At 47.1% G+C, this 19,089-nt stretch overlaps 1 protein-coding gene across 4 annotated transcripts in view; it reads right to left on the bottom strand.

Annotated features, from left to right (window-relative positions):
- MYO1D (myosin ID) overlaps window positions 1–19,089 on the bottom strand; it is a 192,665-nt gene that overhangs the window by 111,171 nt on the left and 62,405 nt on the right. For all 4 annotated transcript variants that reach the window (XM_085562090.1, XM_085562091.1, XM_085562089.1 and 1 more), the window contains 10 exons: window positions 12,389–12,597; window positions 11,497–11,590; window positions 10,510–10,675; window positions 8,695–8,748; window positions 7,767–7,862; window positions 6,516–6,632; window positions 5,147–5,350; window positions 3,844–3,989; window positions 3,649–3,763; window positions 2,841–3,011 (listed from right to left, as the gene is read on the bottom strand). In XM_085562090.1, the coding sequence (XP_085418216.1) occupies window positions 2,841–3,011; window positions 3,649–3,763; window positions 3,844–3,989; window positions 5,147–5,350; window positions 6,516–6,632; window positions 7,767–7,862; window positions 8,695–8,748; window positions 10,510–10,675; window positions 11,497–11,590; window positions 12,389–12,548 (1,323 nt within the window). In that variant the 5' untranslated portion in view covers window positions 12,549–12,597. The remainder of the gene's footprint in view (window positions 1–2,840; window positions 3,012–3,648; window positions 3,764–3,843; window positions 3,990–5,146; window positions 5,351–6,515; window positions 6,633–7,766; window positions 7,863–8,694; window positions 8,749–10,509; window positions 10,676–11,496; window positions 11,591–12,388; window positions 12,598–19,089) is intronic.

Raw genomic sequence — 19,089 nt, 5'->3', positions numbered from 1 at the left:
GGGATTCCCACTGAGAAAGGGCAAAGTTCACAGGAGCTGATGGGCCCCAAACCATCCCTTCCAGACTCAACAGGGATCTTAACAGCCCTCGTTCATCTCAAAAAGGACACAGAGAACTGGGAGATGCTTAAAGGGCAAAACCCATCCCCTGCTGACTGACTGACTACCCTGGGAGGATGCCAACAAACTCAGCTTTCCCAGGTTAGCAAAGAAACACCAGAGATGATGCAAAAAACATGGAGATGATGGTAGTGGAAGACAAAGAGAACTGTGTTTATCCATTTAAAAACTAGTAGGTGAGAGATGTAATCTAAAATGGAGGAGGGAAGGAAACAGGGAGAAAGGATACTCAAGTAAAAAGTAAAGAGCATCTGAGCTGTGGACTTATTTGTTGATTTAAAAACCAAGGAGACCACACAAAAAAAAACCTATTAAGAAGACCTGGAGGTTCCTGGGCTGCAGGTCGCTGAAGAATGGGAGCATGTCAAGTTATCAGTACACATTTATCCTATATTGGACTCTCACTTGGGCATTCATCACTGTCCAGTGTCTTAGAAGACACAACATCAGGTGGACCAGAATGGACCTTCTGACACTCTTCCCTTCACAACCAGTGTGTTGAGATTCATGCTCTCTACAATTTGAAGATTGAAGCATTCATGGCCTGTCACTGCACTTGATCCTTTCAAAGTAAAATATCAACAGAAAATAAATGGAACTTGGAGAGGCTGAGGATACAAATGGTGATGTTGGGAAGGGCCACTAGAACAGCTGGCACATCTGCACATCCAGAATAGCATTAGACAAACCCAAGGAGGACAGCCCATGATCCAGGAACACAAAATTCTGCCACAAATTCTGCTGGTGGAAGTGTCAACCAGCATTGTCCTGGCTGGTTTGGCCTTCCCCAGGACAAGGGCGCCGGCAGCGCGAAGCAGCCGGGTGCACAAAGTAGGACACGACTATTTAGAGCACCACAGCCCCCTAGAGCTTCTCCACATGGAGCCTGTGTGCAGCATGCTCTGCAGGGAGCAGTGGAGCATGAACTGGGCTGAGGGATGGGAGCTGTTCCCAACACATGCACTTTAACTCTTTGGGAACAGCTCCCATCTGTGTGGAACTTTACAGGATCTGCATGGAACAACTGCAGTCTGCAAAGGCATGGCATGAGATGGAATCAAGCCTTTATTTTAATCCAAGTTAGAAGAGCCTGGCTCAGAAGGCTCAGGCTTCCTACACCAGTTCTGGGTGGGACTAAAGAAAAGCTCTGAGGTGCTGGGATGTCTGCAGAGATGCGACGGGGAGAAAAATAATAATTATGCTGAGAGGTTTATGGGTCAATGTTTTCAAGGCTCTATTGATTTAACTAGAAATTAGTAAGCCAGGCAGATCCATCAGCCCCTCCATAAACATTATTTATAGTAAGATTCCTTGTCTTCCTCTTATTCTGTGCAGGCAGTTTCTGACAACGCCACCTCCTGCTGAGGAACGCTGCAGCTGGCAATGCTGCCCTTTAATGTCTCCTTGCTGGGAGGGGACTCCTGAAGGCAAGGACTTGAGCAGATTTTATTTTTAAATGTTCATTTTATAGCCTCCCGTAGCACCTCCTGAAATTTCATCCCCTTCTGCTGCTGCACTAAAGGACCACCTGCTCCCTCTGTGGCAGAGCCCCTTCCCCTGGGCAGATGTGGGAGCAAGGACAGAACAAAAACCAAACTCCTCTCTCTACATCCACTGACCAGACAGCTCCAGGAACTGGACCACATCCCAGCACCCTACTGCAGAGGACCCCAGACTCCATCCCACCAGTACTACCACTGAAAAAAGCAGTTTGTATTCAAATGGGAACCCAGGCCAGGCCCCACACTTGTTTTCAGGGGTGTTCTCAGAATGTTCCATGTCACTGCTCAGGCACGTGAAGTCTGGGTCAACACTGGAATCAAGCTCCCTGTCCCCCTGAGCTCAGGTACACCTGGCAGGTGTGCATCAGGTGTGCTGCAGCAAAAGGGCACTTAAGGAAAATTATTATCTGGGTGGAAAAAGTGGTTTTGGTTTACTTTCATCCTGGCCTCTCCTCAGACAGCCCCAGCCGGATCCATTGTTTATCCCGGCCCTGCCGGAGGCAGCCTTTAGCACATATCTTACACAACCAGGCTAATTTGGTACTTCTGACCTACATAAAATATTGTGCTGGGGTGGGAGGGAGCAGGGGGGACCAGCACTCTGAGCCATACATTTTAGACAAATGTTTCTGAGTAGAGAGACATCAAACTAAAGGCCCTTATTTGATTAGTCTGTGTGAAAGATTCTCAAATTAATCAGGCTGGTGACCATTTTGCAATCTGCTGCCAAGTGAGGAATAAATGAAGCCTTTTAATTCGCCCATTGTAGCCCAGACAAAGACAGGCGAGGGGCCTGGGTGCTCTGAGGTGCAGTGGGAGACGAGCACGTTCTGCAGCCAATGACGATGAAAAAAGCCCAAATCACGGTGCTGTAATAATGCAGGAGTGTGAATAATTTCACTGTCACTATGTATTAGAGCAGCCTGGGAAGAACAACACGTGGACCGAGCCGGCGTATCGATTGGTTCCAGATGACATCATGATATGTCAAGGCACGAGCTCAGGCTCCTTTTATCCCGGAATAAAAGGGATGAGCTACTGGATGTGCTGGAGCTCCCTCTGCCGGGTTCCTCTGCGGCTGGAGCTGCTCCGGGCTCCTCATCTCACACTCAGTTGCAGTGATTCCAATCCAGGCACCCCTAAACCCTTTTTCCTCATTCCATTCCACCACAGAACATGGGGAAGGGATGGCAGAGAACAACAAGGCCTGTGGGTTACCTTCCTGCTGGAGAAGTGTGCGTGCTTCCCCAGTTTGTTGTTGAGGGCCTCAAGGAACATCTCATCCGTGACTTTCCCCACATTCATGCAGGCATCGTCCAGAATGGCAATGATCCCTTTGTGCTGCTGCTCCACCAGGTCCACAATAACCTGGTTGTTGAAATAATCAATCTGCAGGGAACAAAGGACAGGGGTGTTGGTGATCTTGGCTGCAAAAATGGGAGGGTACCAGTGCTGGCCATAGCAGCCAGTGTGACAGTGAGAAGCAATCAGCTCTGAATGTGCAGATCTCTGATTCCAGATAAAGCAGGCTGCTCTCCTACACTGAACAGCACAGAAAGTGATTTTTCAAACCCCTCAGATACATTTCAAGACCTCTGCTGCAGAATGCTCTTTAAAATGTCTTTTACAATTCAGCTGTGTGCAGTCACCACAGTGACACTGCACATCCAGTCCTTGGCATTCTGAAGCAAGTTTGAGCAAGAAAAGTCAAGATTTTTACATATTACCATCAACAAATAGAAAAATCTATAAACACTCAGCATAGAAACCCACAGTTACGTGTGTGGCATCACAGAGGTGCCACAATGGGCTTCCTCTCAGACCTGGAGTCCCATGTTTTTCCAACGAGACACATGGTGAGGTGACTGGGGAGCTCCTGCTCTGGCCTGAACAGCTGCCAGAACAGCTGGCAGGGACACAGATGTCCCATCAACTGGAGCCTGCATGTGGAGTAACTTCAGATCTGGCACTTGTGCTGGTACACTGACCTCACACCAACCTCTCCCTCCCCTGCCAAAGCACTCACATGCTTCCAGGGAATTCCCTCTCGCTGGTACTCCTCCTGCTCCTGCTTTAGAACCAGCTGAATGAAGAGCTGCTGCAGCTTTTCATTGCAGTAATTAATGCAGAATTGTTCAAAGCTGCAAAAACACGAGAAGAAAAGGTGATAAGTGTTCTGGGAAAGGCAAGGCACAACACTGGGCTTTAGAATGTGGCTCACCTGTTATTGTCAAATATCTCAAAGCCATAGATATCCAGGACCCCAATGACTGTGTTCTTGCCATGCACTGTGGTGTCGTAGTTCTTCACCTCGATGACATCGTTGATGTGTGTCACAATCCAGCAGAACAGACGCTCGTAAATGGCCTGCAGGAAACACAGACTGAGGGCTCCTGCCTGCACCTGCCTCAGCTCTTCCCAGGAAATTCAACACAGCTCATTCCAGGCCTCCATTCAAAGCCGCAGGTCATGTTCTGCTGCAAGTGAGCAGCTACAGACTGAAGAAAATATTCTATGGAAGTATTTATTTTCTTTCTTCCAAAACTCATTTATACAAGTTGAAATCCCAGTGAGGTCACTGGGTGCAGCAGTTCCCTAATTTGATTCCAGTCAGCTTTTCAGCTGCCTAATAAGCACCATTCCTGAGAATTATTTAACAATAGTGAAGAGCAAGAAAAAGGTCAGTCACAGAAACCCAACAACTGAACACAATGACAGGAAAATAATCCTGTTCACCTTTCACAAAGATAATGTTCTGTAGGCAGAGGTGTCTTCAAAGTCTTCATGTTCAAAATGTGCTGTGAAGCTGGGTAAATACATTATCTCAGCAAAAGAAGTCAAGTTAATTATTTATGACCTTCATAACTTCATCCATTCCTCCCTTATAATTTGATTTCTTAGCAGAGGAGGAACAATTGTCACTCCTGCCATCAGTACTCACTTTGCCTGTGGAAGGTGTCCCTGCCCATGGCAAGGGGTTGAAACAAGATAGTCTTTAAGGTCCCTTCAACCCAAACCATTCTACAATTCTTTAAAAAAAAAAAAAATTAAAATACTACATTGTATTTTCAACATGAATTCTAGATATTACAGTTCCACTCTCTACTCTTTGAATTTAATTGCAAAATGAAGTTGAAGATCCCATTTCACAGCAAATTCCTCTCTCTATGCCAGCCCAGCCCGCAGCCCATCCCCTCCTCAGTGTGCCTGGCACTGCTGGCTGTGGGAGCTGGATCCCTGCTGGAAGGGCAGGGATGGGGAGGTGCCACAGACTCCTACAGAACTCAGGATCACCAAGGTTCAGAGAGAAATCTGCAGGATGTACAGCAAGCCCTGTGCTTATTGACCCACCCAGGAATCTTCCTGGGACTGAGCACTGAAAAATGCGCAGTCCTGGCAGCAATGCCCCTCTTGGGCACCGCCATTCCTTGCTGCACACCTCAAACCATGGGCAAAGGCAGCAGAGGTGTGTCTGGTGAGTGTCTGTGACACTCACCTGTGCAGAGGAAGGGGACTGCACTCACCTTTGCAAAGGCGTCCCTGCCGTAGGTGGCCTCCTGCTCCGTGTGCTGCTTGTCGATGATGTCCCTGCCCGTGGCCACTGTCCGGAACAGCAGCGCCTTCTCCACCAGCTCGGCCTTGGTGGACAGGAGGTCAGCGATGACCGACACCACCTTGCTGTTCTCGATGATGGGAGTGTCTCCATCCACATAGAACTTCAGGTTCCCCTGCAATCAGCAGCACTTCTCCATCTGCCCTTTACTAACAGGGATCAGCACACCCTAACTCCATCCGTTTTCCACCTGCTACACCAGGCTGGAAATCTCCTGCCACACTGGCAGGTGGATCTTGCACATCCACACCCTCAAACCTCCAATGTCAGTGGGAGCAGCAAGGGCTTTCTCAAAGCAAAGCATTCCTGTTCAGTGCTCAGCTCAGCTTTTGGGACAAACTACATCAAACACTTCCTGAAATTTAATCAAACACTACCCCAAGATTCAGAGTCCAGGGATAGGGAATTGCACCATGTATGCAAATACTGGATGTAGCATTTGTCTTCACTGCAGCTTGCCATGAAACCACTGACTGCAGTGCTACTGCCACAGAGGGAACGGGAATGGCGTGGGCAAGCTGAGAAGTCAGTGCCAGTGAGACTGGACTGGCAATACCCCACCACCACAGCTCTCTGCTCTGGGCACCTTCTCTGCCAGGATCAAGCTGTCACACCCCTTGGTGATCCGCAGCAGAGGGCTGTTCCCCAGCCTGCCTGCATGGTCCCACTCTGCTGTGCCTCCCTTCCTTCCCAGCACTGTCATCCCAAGGAGGAGAAGGAACTGGAATATAGTTGCTCTTTGCTACCCTTCTCCTGCCCGCCTCTTTCCTCAGGAAACACAAGAGCTGAGCTACAGGGACACAGTGCAGGGCAGGAGGCTCTGTGGCTCCCAGAAGGATCCAGGAAAAGGAAGGCTCTCCTCAGTCTCAGAACACAAAGAATTAAGAGGACTCCTGTGTTTCCTGTGCTCAGCCTGCACCATGAAGTGAAGCAGGATCACTGTGGTGAAGGTGAGTGAGGGCACAAAGGGACAGATGCTCTCTATCCCCTCATTGCCAAACCCCAACAGTTCCTTTTTCAGAACCTACAACAGCTCCCAGTACTTAGTGGTATGCCTGGTTTGGGATCCGGAACATACAGGAATACATGTGATCATCACTGCAGTGCCCTGTTCCAGCAAGGACTGTCTCTCACCACTGGAGCTGTGAACTGGAAACCCTCCCAGCCACCTGAGCTTCCAAGGGCTTCTGCAGCAGGAAATCAGAGCTGCTGGCAGTACAAGCCCTCCTGAGGAACAGCCCAGGGATTCAGGGATGGATAGCCATGGGCAGGGAGCTTACCAGGTGCAGAATGGCTGCCAAGATTTTGTAGACAGTCTGAATCTCCTCCTGCTTGAAGCCAATCACCTTCATGGCATCAGCGACTGCCTTGAACTCAGCCCCGTCATTGATGGAGCACTGAGAGGAGACAGAAGTTTGGGATGGGGGATTTAATGGAAGTCAGCTATGAGGAAGCAAGGATTTCACAAGCCCATGGGAAACAAGATGCACTTGATGTTTCTCAGAGGCAAGACATTGTCATAAGGTTTCCCAGCTTATTCCAATGCCATCTTGTGTACTTGGACACTGAACACTGCATTGCACACACGTATTCTGGCAGCAGGAAACACAGAAATCCACCACAGCACAATCCATTTCCCAGTGGAATTTGCTGAGAAAGAGTTCATTAAAAATCCCAGAAGAACAGGGACAATTTGTTCACTCACAGACCCTCTGAGCAGAGGCTGCAGAGCACCAGCATGAAATCTCTGTTCTCCACTTCTCTCAAGATTAGCATACACATTTTTAAAGAGAATCATCTGGCAAGGGAGAAGGTCTCTGGGTTTCTGTACCAAAGTGCATCTCACAAAAGCATCTAGAAAATCAGGGAGCCTTTGGTCTGGACCCAGCTTCAAAAGGACAACACTAGGGACAGCTCCAGAAGTATCTAAAATGTTCAGGATCTTGTCTCAAGACTTTATGGGTTTGTTCCCTTCTATCCTGCTCAGAGTTCCCCCTTGAGGACAAGTCAGACACAAAACTCAGTGCTCCAGTAACTCAAAGATCCTACTGCAAAAAAATGAGTCCTTCTGGCTTTTTGCTCCAGAAGGCAGTTTAAAGCACCCATTATGGAGCCTGGAATGTCTGCCACTGGTAATGGGTCAAATATCCACACCCACAATTATTAATAAATATTTTATAATGATTTATATAATAATATGATATTATTATTATATAATAATGATTATATGATGATTTTATCATGATTTATATATCATTTTCTCATTTTAATAATGCTGTTTATAAGCAGATGCAGCATGAACAGGTATTTTTGTATATTTTAAAAAGAACAGAAGTATATATTTTCTATGATTCTAAGTACACTTGTACTTTATCTTGTAGCACCAGAAACTTCATTGCAAACAGCACACCAGTGTCACCTTTCTCCATTTATCCCCACTGATCTCAGCTCCTGCTAGCTCAGCAGTGCTTTGAGCATTTCCAGCAGCACTTGCAATGTTAAGCTGTCCCTGGGTCCCTCAGAGGCCTCACCTTGAGCTGTGCCCCAGGGCAGATGTAGCTGTAGGCTGGTGCATCCTTCTGGAGGTGCAGAGAACGCAGGAGCTGCTCGGAACCTCCCTGCAGGAGCTGCATGAAGAGAGTTTTAAGAATGGGTGAATGAAAAATATAAACCCCTTCTTTTTTCTTTCTCTTATTCATCTGCTTGACAAGCAAAATCATGAAAATACTATTTACTGCTGCAATATGTGAAATACACTTGTATGCCAGCACCATGCTGGCACTGGTGCAGTGCCAGCACAAATCTGTCCTTTAGAGTCACAACCATCTAAAAACCAGCCTGAACCCCTCCCAGACCTATTCACAGCTGTGCCATGCCATAGCTGTGCCTTGGCAAGCACATTGCCCACACAGTGACTTTTCCTTCTGGAAATGACACATCTATGTGCTAACATGCCATCATGGAGTACTGAAAAAGTGGGAAAAAAATAAACAAACCTCCCCTTCCCTCAGTGCAGAATCAAGGTTATACTAATAGGCTGACCATATCCCCTAAAGGACACACAGGGAACCAACACACAATGTGGAAGACATTAAAGAACATCCAAAAAAACAAATTACTTCCATACGGACTAAAGGCCTCAAGAGAAAATAGAGGGATTAGGCTTACTGCACATAAAACAGTGAGTCAAAGTCCAATGTCCTACCATATTTGTTTAGTCAGCCTCCTTTTAAGTTTAGAAATGTGTTAATATGGGACTGGAGGATAGAAAACAATCCATCTTCCCAGGCTCCCTCCCAGCCCAGCCACTGGCAGAGAACTGAAGAACCCAAGATCACCCAAGTTGCTGCAAAAGGGAACCCTCTGCAAAACACATGAGAGCATGAAAACCTTGAGTGCTCTGCCCAAAGTATCTGAGAAACTGGGGACAAGCCACTGCTCCAGCAAAGGAACACAAACCTGGTAGAAGGAGTGGAAGCTTCGTTCCCCAGGCTGCTGCACGATCACACGGGACTGGGGGAACAAAGCACAGAGCTGGGTGTTAGTGTCCCCTCAGACAGCCACATCACCAGGACACCCCTAGTCCATCCCATCTCACACTCAGGCTCTTGGGGACACCATGACACACATGTGACCCTGGAGCTTGAGATCTGTAGCCAAAAGCACCAGCTTGTGTAACAGATGCAATGTCCTACTTCCACCCAGGAATCCCATGTGGGAACCACAGGGTTGCTTTCATGGAAAAGTCAAATAAAAACCACCATTTTAGTTTTAGAATTATTTAATCACTGGAAATGAAAACCAGGACTCTGTGACTACAGACAAGAGCTCAGGGCCTGGTGGTCACCACTCCTACACCCCCAGGACAGGCTGCCCAGAGCAGCCAGCTGCACAAGGGAATGCTCTGCTCTGACACAAGGGCCTTGTTTTAGGGACCCTTAGCTCCATTCCAGAATCCTCATTCCAGACCAGGGTAAAACAGCACAAAAAAGGGCTAAAAGCAGCAGACATTCAGTCAACAAGCAACGTGTCCGTATTTTATGCTACAAATTTGAACTATGAAGAGTGGTGAGGAACAAAGCTGGGGAGGCGAGGTTTAGGCTGAATCTCAGGGAAAGGTTCCTCCCCAAGAGGGGGCTGGGCACTGCCCAGGCTCCCCAAGGAATGGCCCCAGCCCCGAGGCTGCCAGAGCTCCAGGAGTGCTTGGACACCACTCCCAGGGATGCACAGGGTGGGATTCTTGGGGTGTCTGTGCAGGGCCAGGGGTGGGACTGGATGATCCTGGCGGGTCTCTTCCAACCCAGGATATTCCATTATTTGATGTGTTCCTGCTGCAAAGCCACTGTCTGTTACTGCTTGTATTTGGGCCAGAGCCTCCACTGCTTTTAAATGGAAACTAATTTAACTTGGGAGAAGTTAAGGATATGAAATAAACAATCAGGATAAATAAATTATCAGGATTTAAGTCACTGCAGCTGTAGTCCCAGCCTTCTTTTTACATCAAAGTAACCCAAGTCAAATGTTTGGGTTTGTTGTTTTGTTTTTTAAAATAAAGTGGGTTTGTTGTTTTGTTTTTTAAAATAAAGTGTTTATTCTGAAAATAGACTTCAGGGAAATAAGGGGAGAAGTAAAAAAGAAACACAAACAAAAAAGGGTGTTGGCAGATGTGGTCAAACACATAATTAAAGCCAGACGCGTCTCACACAGCAAGAACTGTTAACCGCTCACGCCTGAGCTCTCCAGTTTTGCATATTCCAATGTTTTCAGACATCACTTAATGACACAAGAAAAATAATTATGCTCAGGATCACTTGGAATATATAAAAACAACACTGCTAACAGCTCACCCAAGACTGTGGCCTTATTCCAAAATAACACTTCCCAAGCACACTTGTTCCCTACAGCCCTGAAGATCTCCTTCTCCAGGGAGAGCTCAGTGCAGGAATTACAAAGCAGGAGCAGTGCAGAGGGTAAATTGTATCCAAAAGAAAAACTGAGATTAAACTTCACACACCCACACACACAAAATCCTTTGGGTAACACAGCCCTGTTGCTGCTGAGCTCTGGAAGTCGTGGTGCTCCAGGAACAGGGCACTGCCAGCACTGCAGTGGCTTTCCTGACTCCTGAGGAAAACTTAAGCCCTGGATTTATTTTCCATGCCCACATACCTAACCTGCTGTACATGTCTGAACGGCAAACTTTCTACTGACAAAGCCCAGATTGAAAAAGTAACTCCAGCAAAGGCTGTAACCCTAGAAGGGAGAGTGCCTTACCTTTTCTAGCAGGTAATTATTGATGTGCCCACCTATGGGGTCTCCCTTGAAATCAAAGTTGATGTCCATGTACTTTCCAAACCGGCTGGAATTGTCGTTGCGGTTTGTTTTGGCATTGCCGAAGGCCTCCAGCACACAGTTGGATTTCAGCAGGATGTTCTTCACTCTGCAGCAGGGATGAAGGGATAGAAAAGGGTAAGACTTCAACACTCACACCACGGATTTTTTTTTCACAGCCATTTCTCCAGAAGAATTCGATGACAGCAGTGATGCTCTTTGATGGCAAATTTGGGCAGGTGTGGATGACATCAGCAATCCCATGGGAAATCAGCTGGGAGCTGTCAGCAACGCTTCTCAAAGGAAGCAAATGCTCTTTAGTTCAACGACCAGACCCCCACCCTGAAATCAGCACCAGAAATTCAGCTTCTATACACATTTGAATTCTGAAACCAATTTTCTGAACTCTTTTTCAAGTAATTTTCAAAAGTTCATTTGGGGTAGGTTTAAGTCTGTTTCTGCAGAAAGCCACATTCTTTGCTCCAAAGCTTTTACTCCAGGACAGAGAGGGACATTTTGCAATTCAGAATCATGTGAGCCTGGAAGGTCACGGAATACACTCCTTGCACTCCACATGGTGTTCTAGCCCACCCAAATTTCAGGCAATTTGCCTCAGGAAAAGCAATTCAGAATAATTTCATTTGGCAAAGACCTCTAAGATCATTGAGTCCTGCTATTAGATGGTTGATATTGCCTGGATGGTATTTCTAGATGCTGTTTTGATTTTGAAAGTTTGAACTTTCAAAATAAACTTTTAAATGTGATTTCAGCAATTAATACTGCAAAATTCCCAGAGTAAAAGCAGTACCTGAAAAAGTTAAGTAAAAATCAGCATGTACAAGAGACCATCTGATAATGTAATGCTACACAGCCCACAGAAAGAGATCTACAAGCAGGAGAATTTCCCTTCTTTTCCAGCCCAGGCCTTACCTCTCCACCTCAGCCCTCTGCCCGGGGTTGGTGATGGCTGCTATGTACTGCATTATGTATTTACTGGCCTCAGTTTTCCCAGCCCCGCTTTCACCTGGGGGCAGAAACACCACGGTGACCAAACAGATGAAAAAAAGCAAAACAAATAATTGGACAGAAGATCTCAATTCTACCCCAACAGTGCCTGGGCGGTTTGGTTTTTCCTTTTTAAAGCAATCTTTGTGTGCACTTGGGATGTTTTCTAAACACAGCCATACCCCTGCCTGGCTGCTGCTGCGCTGACTTTGAGCAATTGTGCTGTGAGATTCCACAGGTCGGGAAAAGGGCTGGCACACAGAGGATCAAAGGAATATTGTTAGAGGAGAAAGCCTGGCCTGCAGCAGCACAAGGGGCCACTGTTCAGCACCCCAGCCCGGGGCTCTCTCCTTTCAGAGCTGCCTGAGCACGGGGACATCAAGGAAACAAAGTGCCAGGATCCAGCCAGGGATCACTCTGGTACCAGCCCTGCTCCCACTGCTGGAGCCACGGCCTTTCCGATGGAGCAGGGAACAAACAGTGGCCAACCAGGCCAGCGAGAAAAATCAGCAGCTCCTGAGGAGAGACAAGCCCAGCTCCGCTGATCCCAGGTCACTCTCCGGAGCAGACACGGGGCTCCTGCTCACATTATCCCTCTGCAGGCACAGATCCAGCTCTTGGCTGGCACCAGCTCTTGAATGAGATAAGAAATAATTGTGCCGATCTCCACACACGGATTCAAATGCAAATGAGCAGCTTTAAGCTTAATGAAGTTTCTTTTATAAAACGCTGTCATTAGCCAAACCATTATTCTCCTTCTGCCTGGAATTTCACACAGATCAGGTGCTCATCACCATGCAGAGCCCTCCCAGCCTACCTGAGATGACAATGCAGGTGTCTTTGGATCGTCTCTTCATGGCTTTGTAAGCAGCATCAGCGATGGCAAAGAGGTGGGGAGGCCTCTCGTAGAGCTCCCTGCCCTTGTACTGCTCGATCGTGTCCCGCCCGTAGATGTTCAGGTTCTTGTAAGGATTCATGGAAACAACCACCTCCCCGATAAAGGTGTAAATCCGGCCCTTCTCGAAGCTGCCCAGAGGAGACAAAAATCAGGAATCAGACAAAGGCAGAGGTTCAGGACAGGCGGCTGCCCGGGCCATCGGGTGAGCTCTTCCATCCACTCCCCTATGGAAACACGAGAACAAAACCCTGGCTCTGGACACTCCCTGAGCAGGGATGGCACAGCAGCAGAGACCCGAATGTACAAGGACAACAACCCAGGGCTGGAGTTCCACCACCTACAAAGGACATTTCTACCTCTGCTTCACTTCCAGATACATAATATGGAATTTACAGTTTCTACAACTGACTGTAAGTGAACATGAGTTGAGGAGCAAATTTAATCTGCTTCATGAAGGGGATTTACAGGCAAATTATTTTTTCACATTCTGTAGTTCTTCATGGCCCAGCTCAGGCCAGAGGAGCAGAAGTTCTGAAGCCCTCACTGAGAGGTCTAATCACACTTGAAAGTAAACAAAGACAGAAGCCCAGGAGGGAATTGCAGCCTCTCAGCTCTAGCAATGAGTCTTTTTTGCTGGAAGGCACTTTGGTATCATCACTGCTGCTACACCAGAGAGGAAAAATTTCTGTGTGCAAACAACCCTAAATGACACCATTTCTATCCCTACCTGGTTCTTTGATTCTTTCTACAAACAAGACAGAAATAAACTTGATGTTAGTTAAAAAAAAACCAAAAAACGCTTAAGTTAGAAGATGTTTCCAAACAAACTCCCATTTTATTGAGTTACCTATGAGGAGAACTCAGAATAATTCCAGATCAACAGCTGAGTTTATAAACAGCATTTGTTTCTCAGGAGGAGAAAGGACAACAGGTTTAGGGATCAACACACAAACCCTGGATCTCCAGCGCCAATCCCTGTCTGCAGCTGTATTTAAACGTCGGGACATTAGATGGCACCAGAACCCCTCCACAGAGCCCAGGAGCCTCGAGTCCTGATGGACTCCAGCACAAATTTCAGCATTACTTTATTGAAATTTATTACCACCCCCATGTGGTGACAGCCCTGACATTTTCTATTGTTCATTTGAGAATTTTCGGCAGCATCTTGGCAGTATCAGTTTTTAGCAGGTGTAATAAAACTCAAGAAATATAATCCAGCAACCAGCATTCCACTTTCTAGAGGTGCTGGTGCCTTCCACTCCAGCTTCCTCCTGGAACACTGCACTGGGAAGACAGAGAATTGCAAAACATCCTCTTGTTCCTACATCACTTTTACCCGAAGGTGTCCTGATATGCATTTCCCAAAATAATAATGAGCTTAAAATGTGAAGATATTTTACATTTTTTTAGCTATATTCTGTTTGAATGGTACAGTAATGTTTTAGAAAAGATAAAGTCAACATAATTAGCAATACCAATACCCCTAATTTTAATTTTTTTGGAAGATCCTGAACAGGTAGAAGTGCAAAGGGATCAGATACCAGGCTGGGAGCCCATGAGGGACTCTGCATACACAGAGGAGAGCTTGAAAAACCAAACCCACATAACACTGCTGGTATTAAGGAGATCAAGTCACACTGGGACATCAATATGTAATGGAAACCACAAGGACATCACAATGAGCAGAATCATTCCACCTCCTGGAGATGGACACCCAAAAAAGGTGAGTTACCCAATGGAGATCACCGAGCCTGCTCTCCCAAGTCCCTGCCCAGCAGCACAGAACTGCTGCTCGAGGCACTGCTGATGCTGAAAATAAAGATCCAGCAGATTGTGGATGAGGTTTTAAGCCCCAGGAGCAGCTGGAGGGTTCATGGCCACAGAGAGGGTGAGGGGGATCGTTTTAGCTGAAGAGAAATAAAGAAAGGCCACTCCTGCTGCAGTGTCGTGCCACGCCACCATCACAGCACCCAATACTCTGACCTCTTCCTTAAGTAATGAATTATGTAAACTTGCATTGCCAGAGCCCAGTTTAAGTTTCCTCCCATGAGAGCTCAGCATCCCTGAGTGAATCATAGAATCAGGGAATGTGCTGAGTGGGAAGGGACCCCCAAGGATCATCCAGTCCAACCCCTGGCCTGCCCAGACAACTCAACAATCCCAGCCCTGGGAGCAATCCCAGCCCTGGGAGCTGTGTCCTAAGGCTCCTGGAGCTCTGGCAGCCTCAGGACCATTCCCTGGGGACTCTGGGCAGTTCCAGCACCCTCTGCCTCTAAGCAGAACCTCCAGGTCTGGCCCTGCAGAGCCCCTGCTCCGGAGGGGTTCCAGCTGGGATGCTGGCACAGGCAGCAGGCTCACATCCTGCCTACCACTTCCCCACAGCTCAGCTCAGACAGCACATTGGGCCTCCAAGCCAAGTTCTAAAAGGTTTTACTGGGTTCTGTTGAGTTGTATATATCTTCGCATTTTAAGCTCATTATTATTTTCAGCTCTGTAGCGAAAGGCAGATGGAGATGAGGGGAAAGAAGGATCTGTCTCCAGGCTTGACAAACAGGCACCTCTCCAGCCTGGCTTAGGGGATACAGACTTTATGAACAAGTGACGCCCCCGTTTACATCTCAGTTCATTTCTCTTTCTTTCCTAGCACCAGAGTTAAACTTGCAGAGTTGTGCTCAGATGTTCCCACCAGGAGCTCCAGCTCCTCGCCCCTCGCTGCTGATAAAGCCCCTTTTCATCCCTGAGCATGGCTCAGCACAGCAGCAGGCCAAGAACAGCAGGGCCTCTTTTCCTGCACGGCTCCGGTGGGAGAGCCGGGTTTGCCCTGCCCATGGAGAGCTCAGAAAAGCTTAAAAAAACAACCCACGAGGGCAGTGCAAATGGGGAGCTTTGAGCTGTGTTAAACCTATGATTCCTTGGCAGGGCAAGGTCACAAAACAAGACCATGAATCCATTTGGTGCTTTTCACAGCCAGCACAGGCATTTTAGTGCTGAGATGTAACACACAGAACTGGGATTTTGTTACTCAAAGCAATAACAGTGCAGTTCCTTGAGAAAAAAAAAACTCCTTAATAAAAGGAACCCCAGGATCCACTCCTGGAGCGACACCCCTGGGTCAAACCTTGTTTTGTATCTCATGGAAGTCATATCAGCTTGTGCTACAACAAAACATTTCCCTGCAATAGTTCCATTTGAATAATTTCTGTATCAATGTCATAGAACGAGTCCTGGAATATCCTGAGTGGGAAGGTATCCCCAAGGCTCATCCAGTCCCACCCCTGGCCCTGCACAGACACCCCAACAATCCCACCCTGGGCATCCCTGGCAGTGCTGTCCAAACCCTCCTGGAGCTCTGGCAGCCTCGGGGCTGTGCCCAGTCCCTGGGCAGTGCCAGCACCTCTGGGGGAGGAACCTTTCCTGAGATCCATCCCCCATCCCCTGACACAGCTCCAGCCATTCCCTGGATCCTGTCCCTGTCACAGGGAGCAGAGATGGGAGCTGCCCCCTGGGGAGGAGCTGCAGCCCCAGTGAGTCTCCCCTCAGTCCCCTCTCTCCAGCAGCTCAGCAGCCAAAAAGCAATTCACAGTATTTAATCCATGTGCGTTATTTTGAGGAGGAACATCAGCTCTTTCATGAGAAGTTTTTATTACCTCATTAAAACATCAATTGATAATGAGAAAATAAAAACCAGTGAGTCACAGAACATAAATAATTTTAAGGGAGAGAAATTCTTCTCTAGGAGAGAAGTCCACTAAGGCAAGAAATGCACTTTTACTTTGTTTTGTAGTTTTTATTTTTAGGGAAAGGAGTTGGAAAAAAAGGGATCTTTAATTCTAGACAAGGTATATTCACATGCAGTTGCTCCTGGAAAATACACTGCAGAAATGGGAACACTGAAGCAGAAATCACCACCAGAGAGCACTCACATTTAGGATTTCCTCCACCTGACAAACACTCCAGTCAAAAATAAAACTGTTCTTACCGAGGAAATGATGCAACTTCAAATGCACTCAGTACAAATAAAGAAAAGTTAGTTGGCAGGACTTGGAACCCACACTCCCAAACAACATCTGCAGGACGGGACCGGGACCGTTGCACAGAGACGCCTCACCGAGCAGGAGCCCTCACATCAGACAGGGAATTCCTAATTAATCATTGCCATGTAACTCCTCTGCTCCAGAAGCCAAAGAGCCCTTGGGGGAGCAGTGCCAGCCCTGAGCACCGGCAAACGGCTCCTCACTAACGCACTTTGGCACCCCATGACCATCTGTCCAACAGCCCAGGGACAGAGCTGGAGAAACGGGGCAGGGCACCGCTTTGCTGTTCCTTTAGGAGAGCTGAAGCACAAGTATTGCTATTCTGGATATTCTACTGGGAAGAGCCCTTCTCTGGTCCTGAACTGCTCTGTTCTCAGCACTGCTCACAGACTGGCAGCCCATTCTGCTTTACAGGTACACCAAAGCTATACCTGTTAGCAGGTGTTCCCTGAAGCTCCTTGGGCTCAGCCCTTCCTGATGCTCCACAGGTCCCCCAGGACAGACCCTGCTCAGTCAGTCACAGCACAGACACCCCCTGAGATGGCCTTTCAGTTTGGCTGTGCAGCAGTGCCTTAAAGGAAAGGAAATGTTAAAGAAAAGCAAATAATTCAGGACAGAATCCAGAGAGCTACAGCTCCCTCAGCTGTGCTAGTCAGCAGCAAACCCAGTCCCAGTGAGGATTAAGATAATCAAAACTGGTGGTTTCAAACTATTCTCTATTTCCAGCTTATTTCTGAATTCCAAAGCATAAAGTGAAATATTGAGTATGGGCACAGAGCTTTTTCTTCCTCCTCTGTGCATGGGAAGAATAATCCAGGAGCTGCACACCTCTACTATGTGGAGAAGGGACAATTCTTTTTCCTGTTGTAAACATCCCACGTGGTTTGGGTTACTCTCCTAAATGGGGTAACAAGCCTCAGTTATTTTTTCCATTAAATACTAACATTAAAAGTCATATACATTAGAAGTCCATGACTGCAGGCTTTGAGAGTCTGTTCTCTTTGCAAACTCACGTGGAGACATTTAATTAAAACCCGTGTTCATGAGGAGATGTTCATGGACAGCCAAGGATGGGCCTTTAGGATGTGTTCAGAAGGAAAGGAATGCAAGCAGGCTTCTGACAGTGCAATCATATTTACCTGGTTTGTAAGTGCAAGAATTAGTAGCCTGCACTCACCCAAAGGAACAATCCCATTCTCCTCGTGCTTTGGGGAGTGACTTGCCTAAAGCAGAGTTCACTCTGTGCTTCAGGTACTTGCACCTTTTCTGTGTGATACTAGGTCTCTTTACTGAGAGTTCAGTGCTGCTTAAAGACTTTATTTTATGGAAATCTCAAAGTAAATTCAGCTGTCAAACAGGACTTCAAGCCTTTCAGTAAATTGTTCATAAACTGTCTCACACAGAATCAGTGCTCACAAGAGCACTCGGATAAACAGGATTTGCACTGGCAGAACTATGGCTAAAATATTCCTGCTGCTCTTGGAAAAAACAGACCAAAAAACTGTCCAGTCAGTATAACCTCCCTGCACCAGGAAAATTATCCAAGTCTGTCCTGATCATGAATATGCATGTCTATAATATTCAAAATATGCATGTCTACAAGGTTCTGATCCACCCTGAGGGCCAAGAAAACTGCAATTCAATTCATGTTGGGTGCAGGTGAGATTTTTGCCTGCAGCTGGCCTGCATGGACTTGGTATTCAGATGCTGCCAGTTGAACAAAATAGGAAATGCCATTTGGAGCACGTTCTGCACCACTCCTTTCCTGTATGGAGGGAGCAGACAGGGCAGGATGAGGAATACTCCGTTCATCTACAGCTTCCAGCCAGCTTGGAAATTAGGTTAAAAGAGTTCTTTGTAATTATGTCACTTTTTTTCTAAATAAAATTAGCAAACCACGAGCGACAACTGCCACATCTTCCTCAACAAACCAAGGCTTAAGCAAATTGTCTGTAATTTGATGGGGCTGATTCAGCTCCAGCCCAGCTGACCCTTGAGTCATCCACCAGCTCTGCAAACTACTGGGTAAGGTCAGGGGAAGGAAAATGGGAGATGGATGCTAAACCAGCTCTAATGAACACTGAATAAAGTCTAAAACTGGGAGAAGTAGGAACAGGAATAATATCAAAATCCCTCTCCTTAAATGTAAAGCGCCAACCTTGCTCTGAAAAAATGCCAAACCACTAAACACAGGAGTCACTGAACTCTCATTTCTATTTGCGTCAGACCGGCCGAGCTCTCTGTGCAGCAGGGGAGCCCTGCACACTCCTTTTCCAGCTCTGGAGCACAGCAGAAGGCACAAGCAGACTTGAGATAGATAAGGAGTTAAAGGGAAGTTCTTTGAAAAGCCTCCACATAATGCTTTGTGGTTTCTTCCAACACACACAGGAGGAAGTTGCTGCCAGCACAGGTAGAGGGAAGTAGTTTGCTCCCTGTGTGTGCAGCAGTAAAATACTCCCAGTTTCCATGTGAAAATCAGCCTGGGCCATGGTAAAATCTGAGTGCAGTAACCACACTGTGCCCTGAGTGCAGTCCTGAGGGAGCATTATCCTGGGATCCCAGGTCTAACCAGGAAACAGCAGAACA

This window comes from Lonchura striata, chromosome 27 (genome assembly GCF_050655825.1).
Source record: "Lonchura striata isolate lonStrDom1 chromosome 27, ASM5065582v1, whole genome shotgun sequence".
Classification (NCBI taxonomy): Eukaryota; Metazoa; Chordata; class Aves; order Passeriformes; family Estrildidae; genus Lonchura; species Lonchura striata.
Note: the sequence above shows the minus strand (reverse complement) of the source record. Positions and strands in the feature narration are given on the sequence as shown.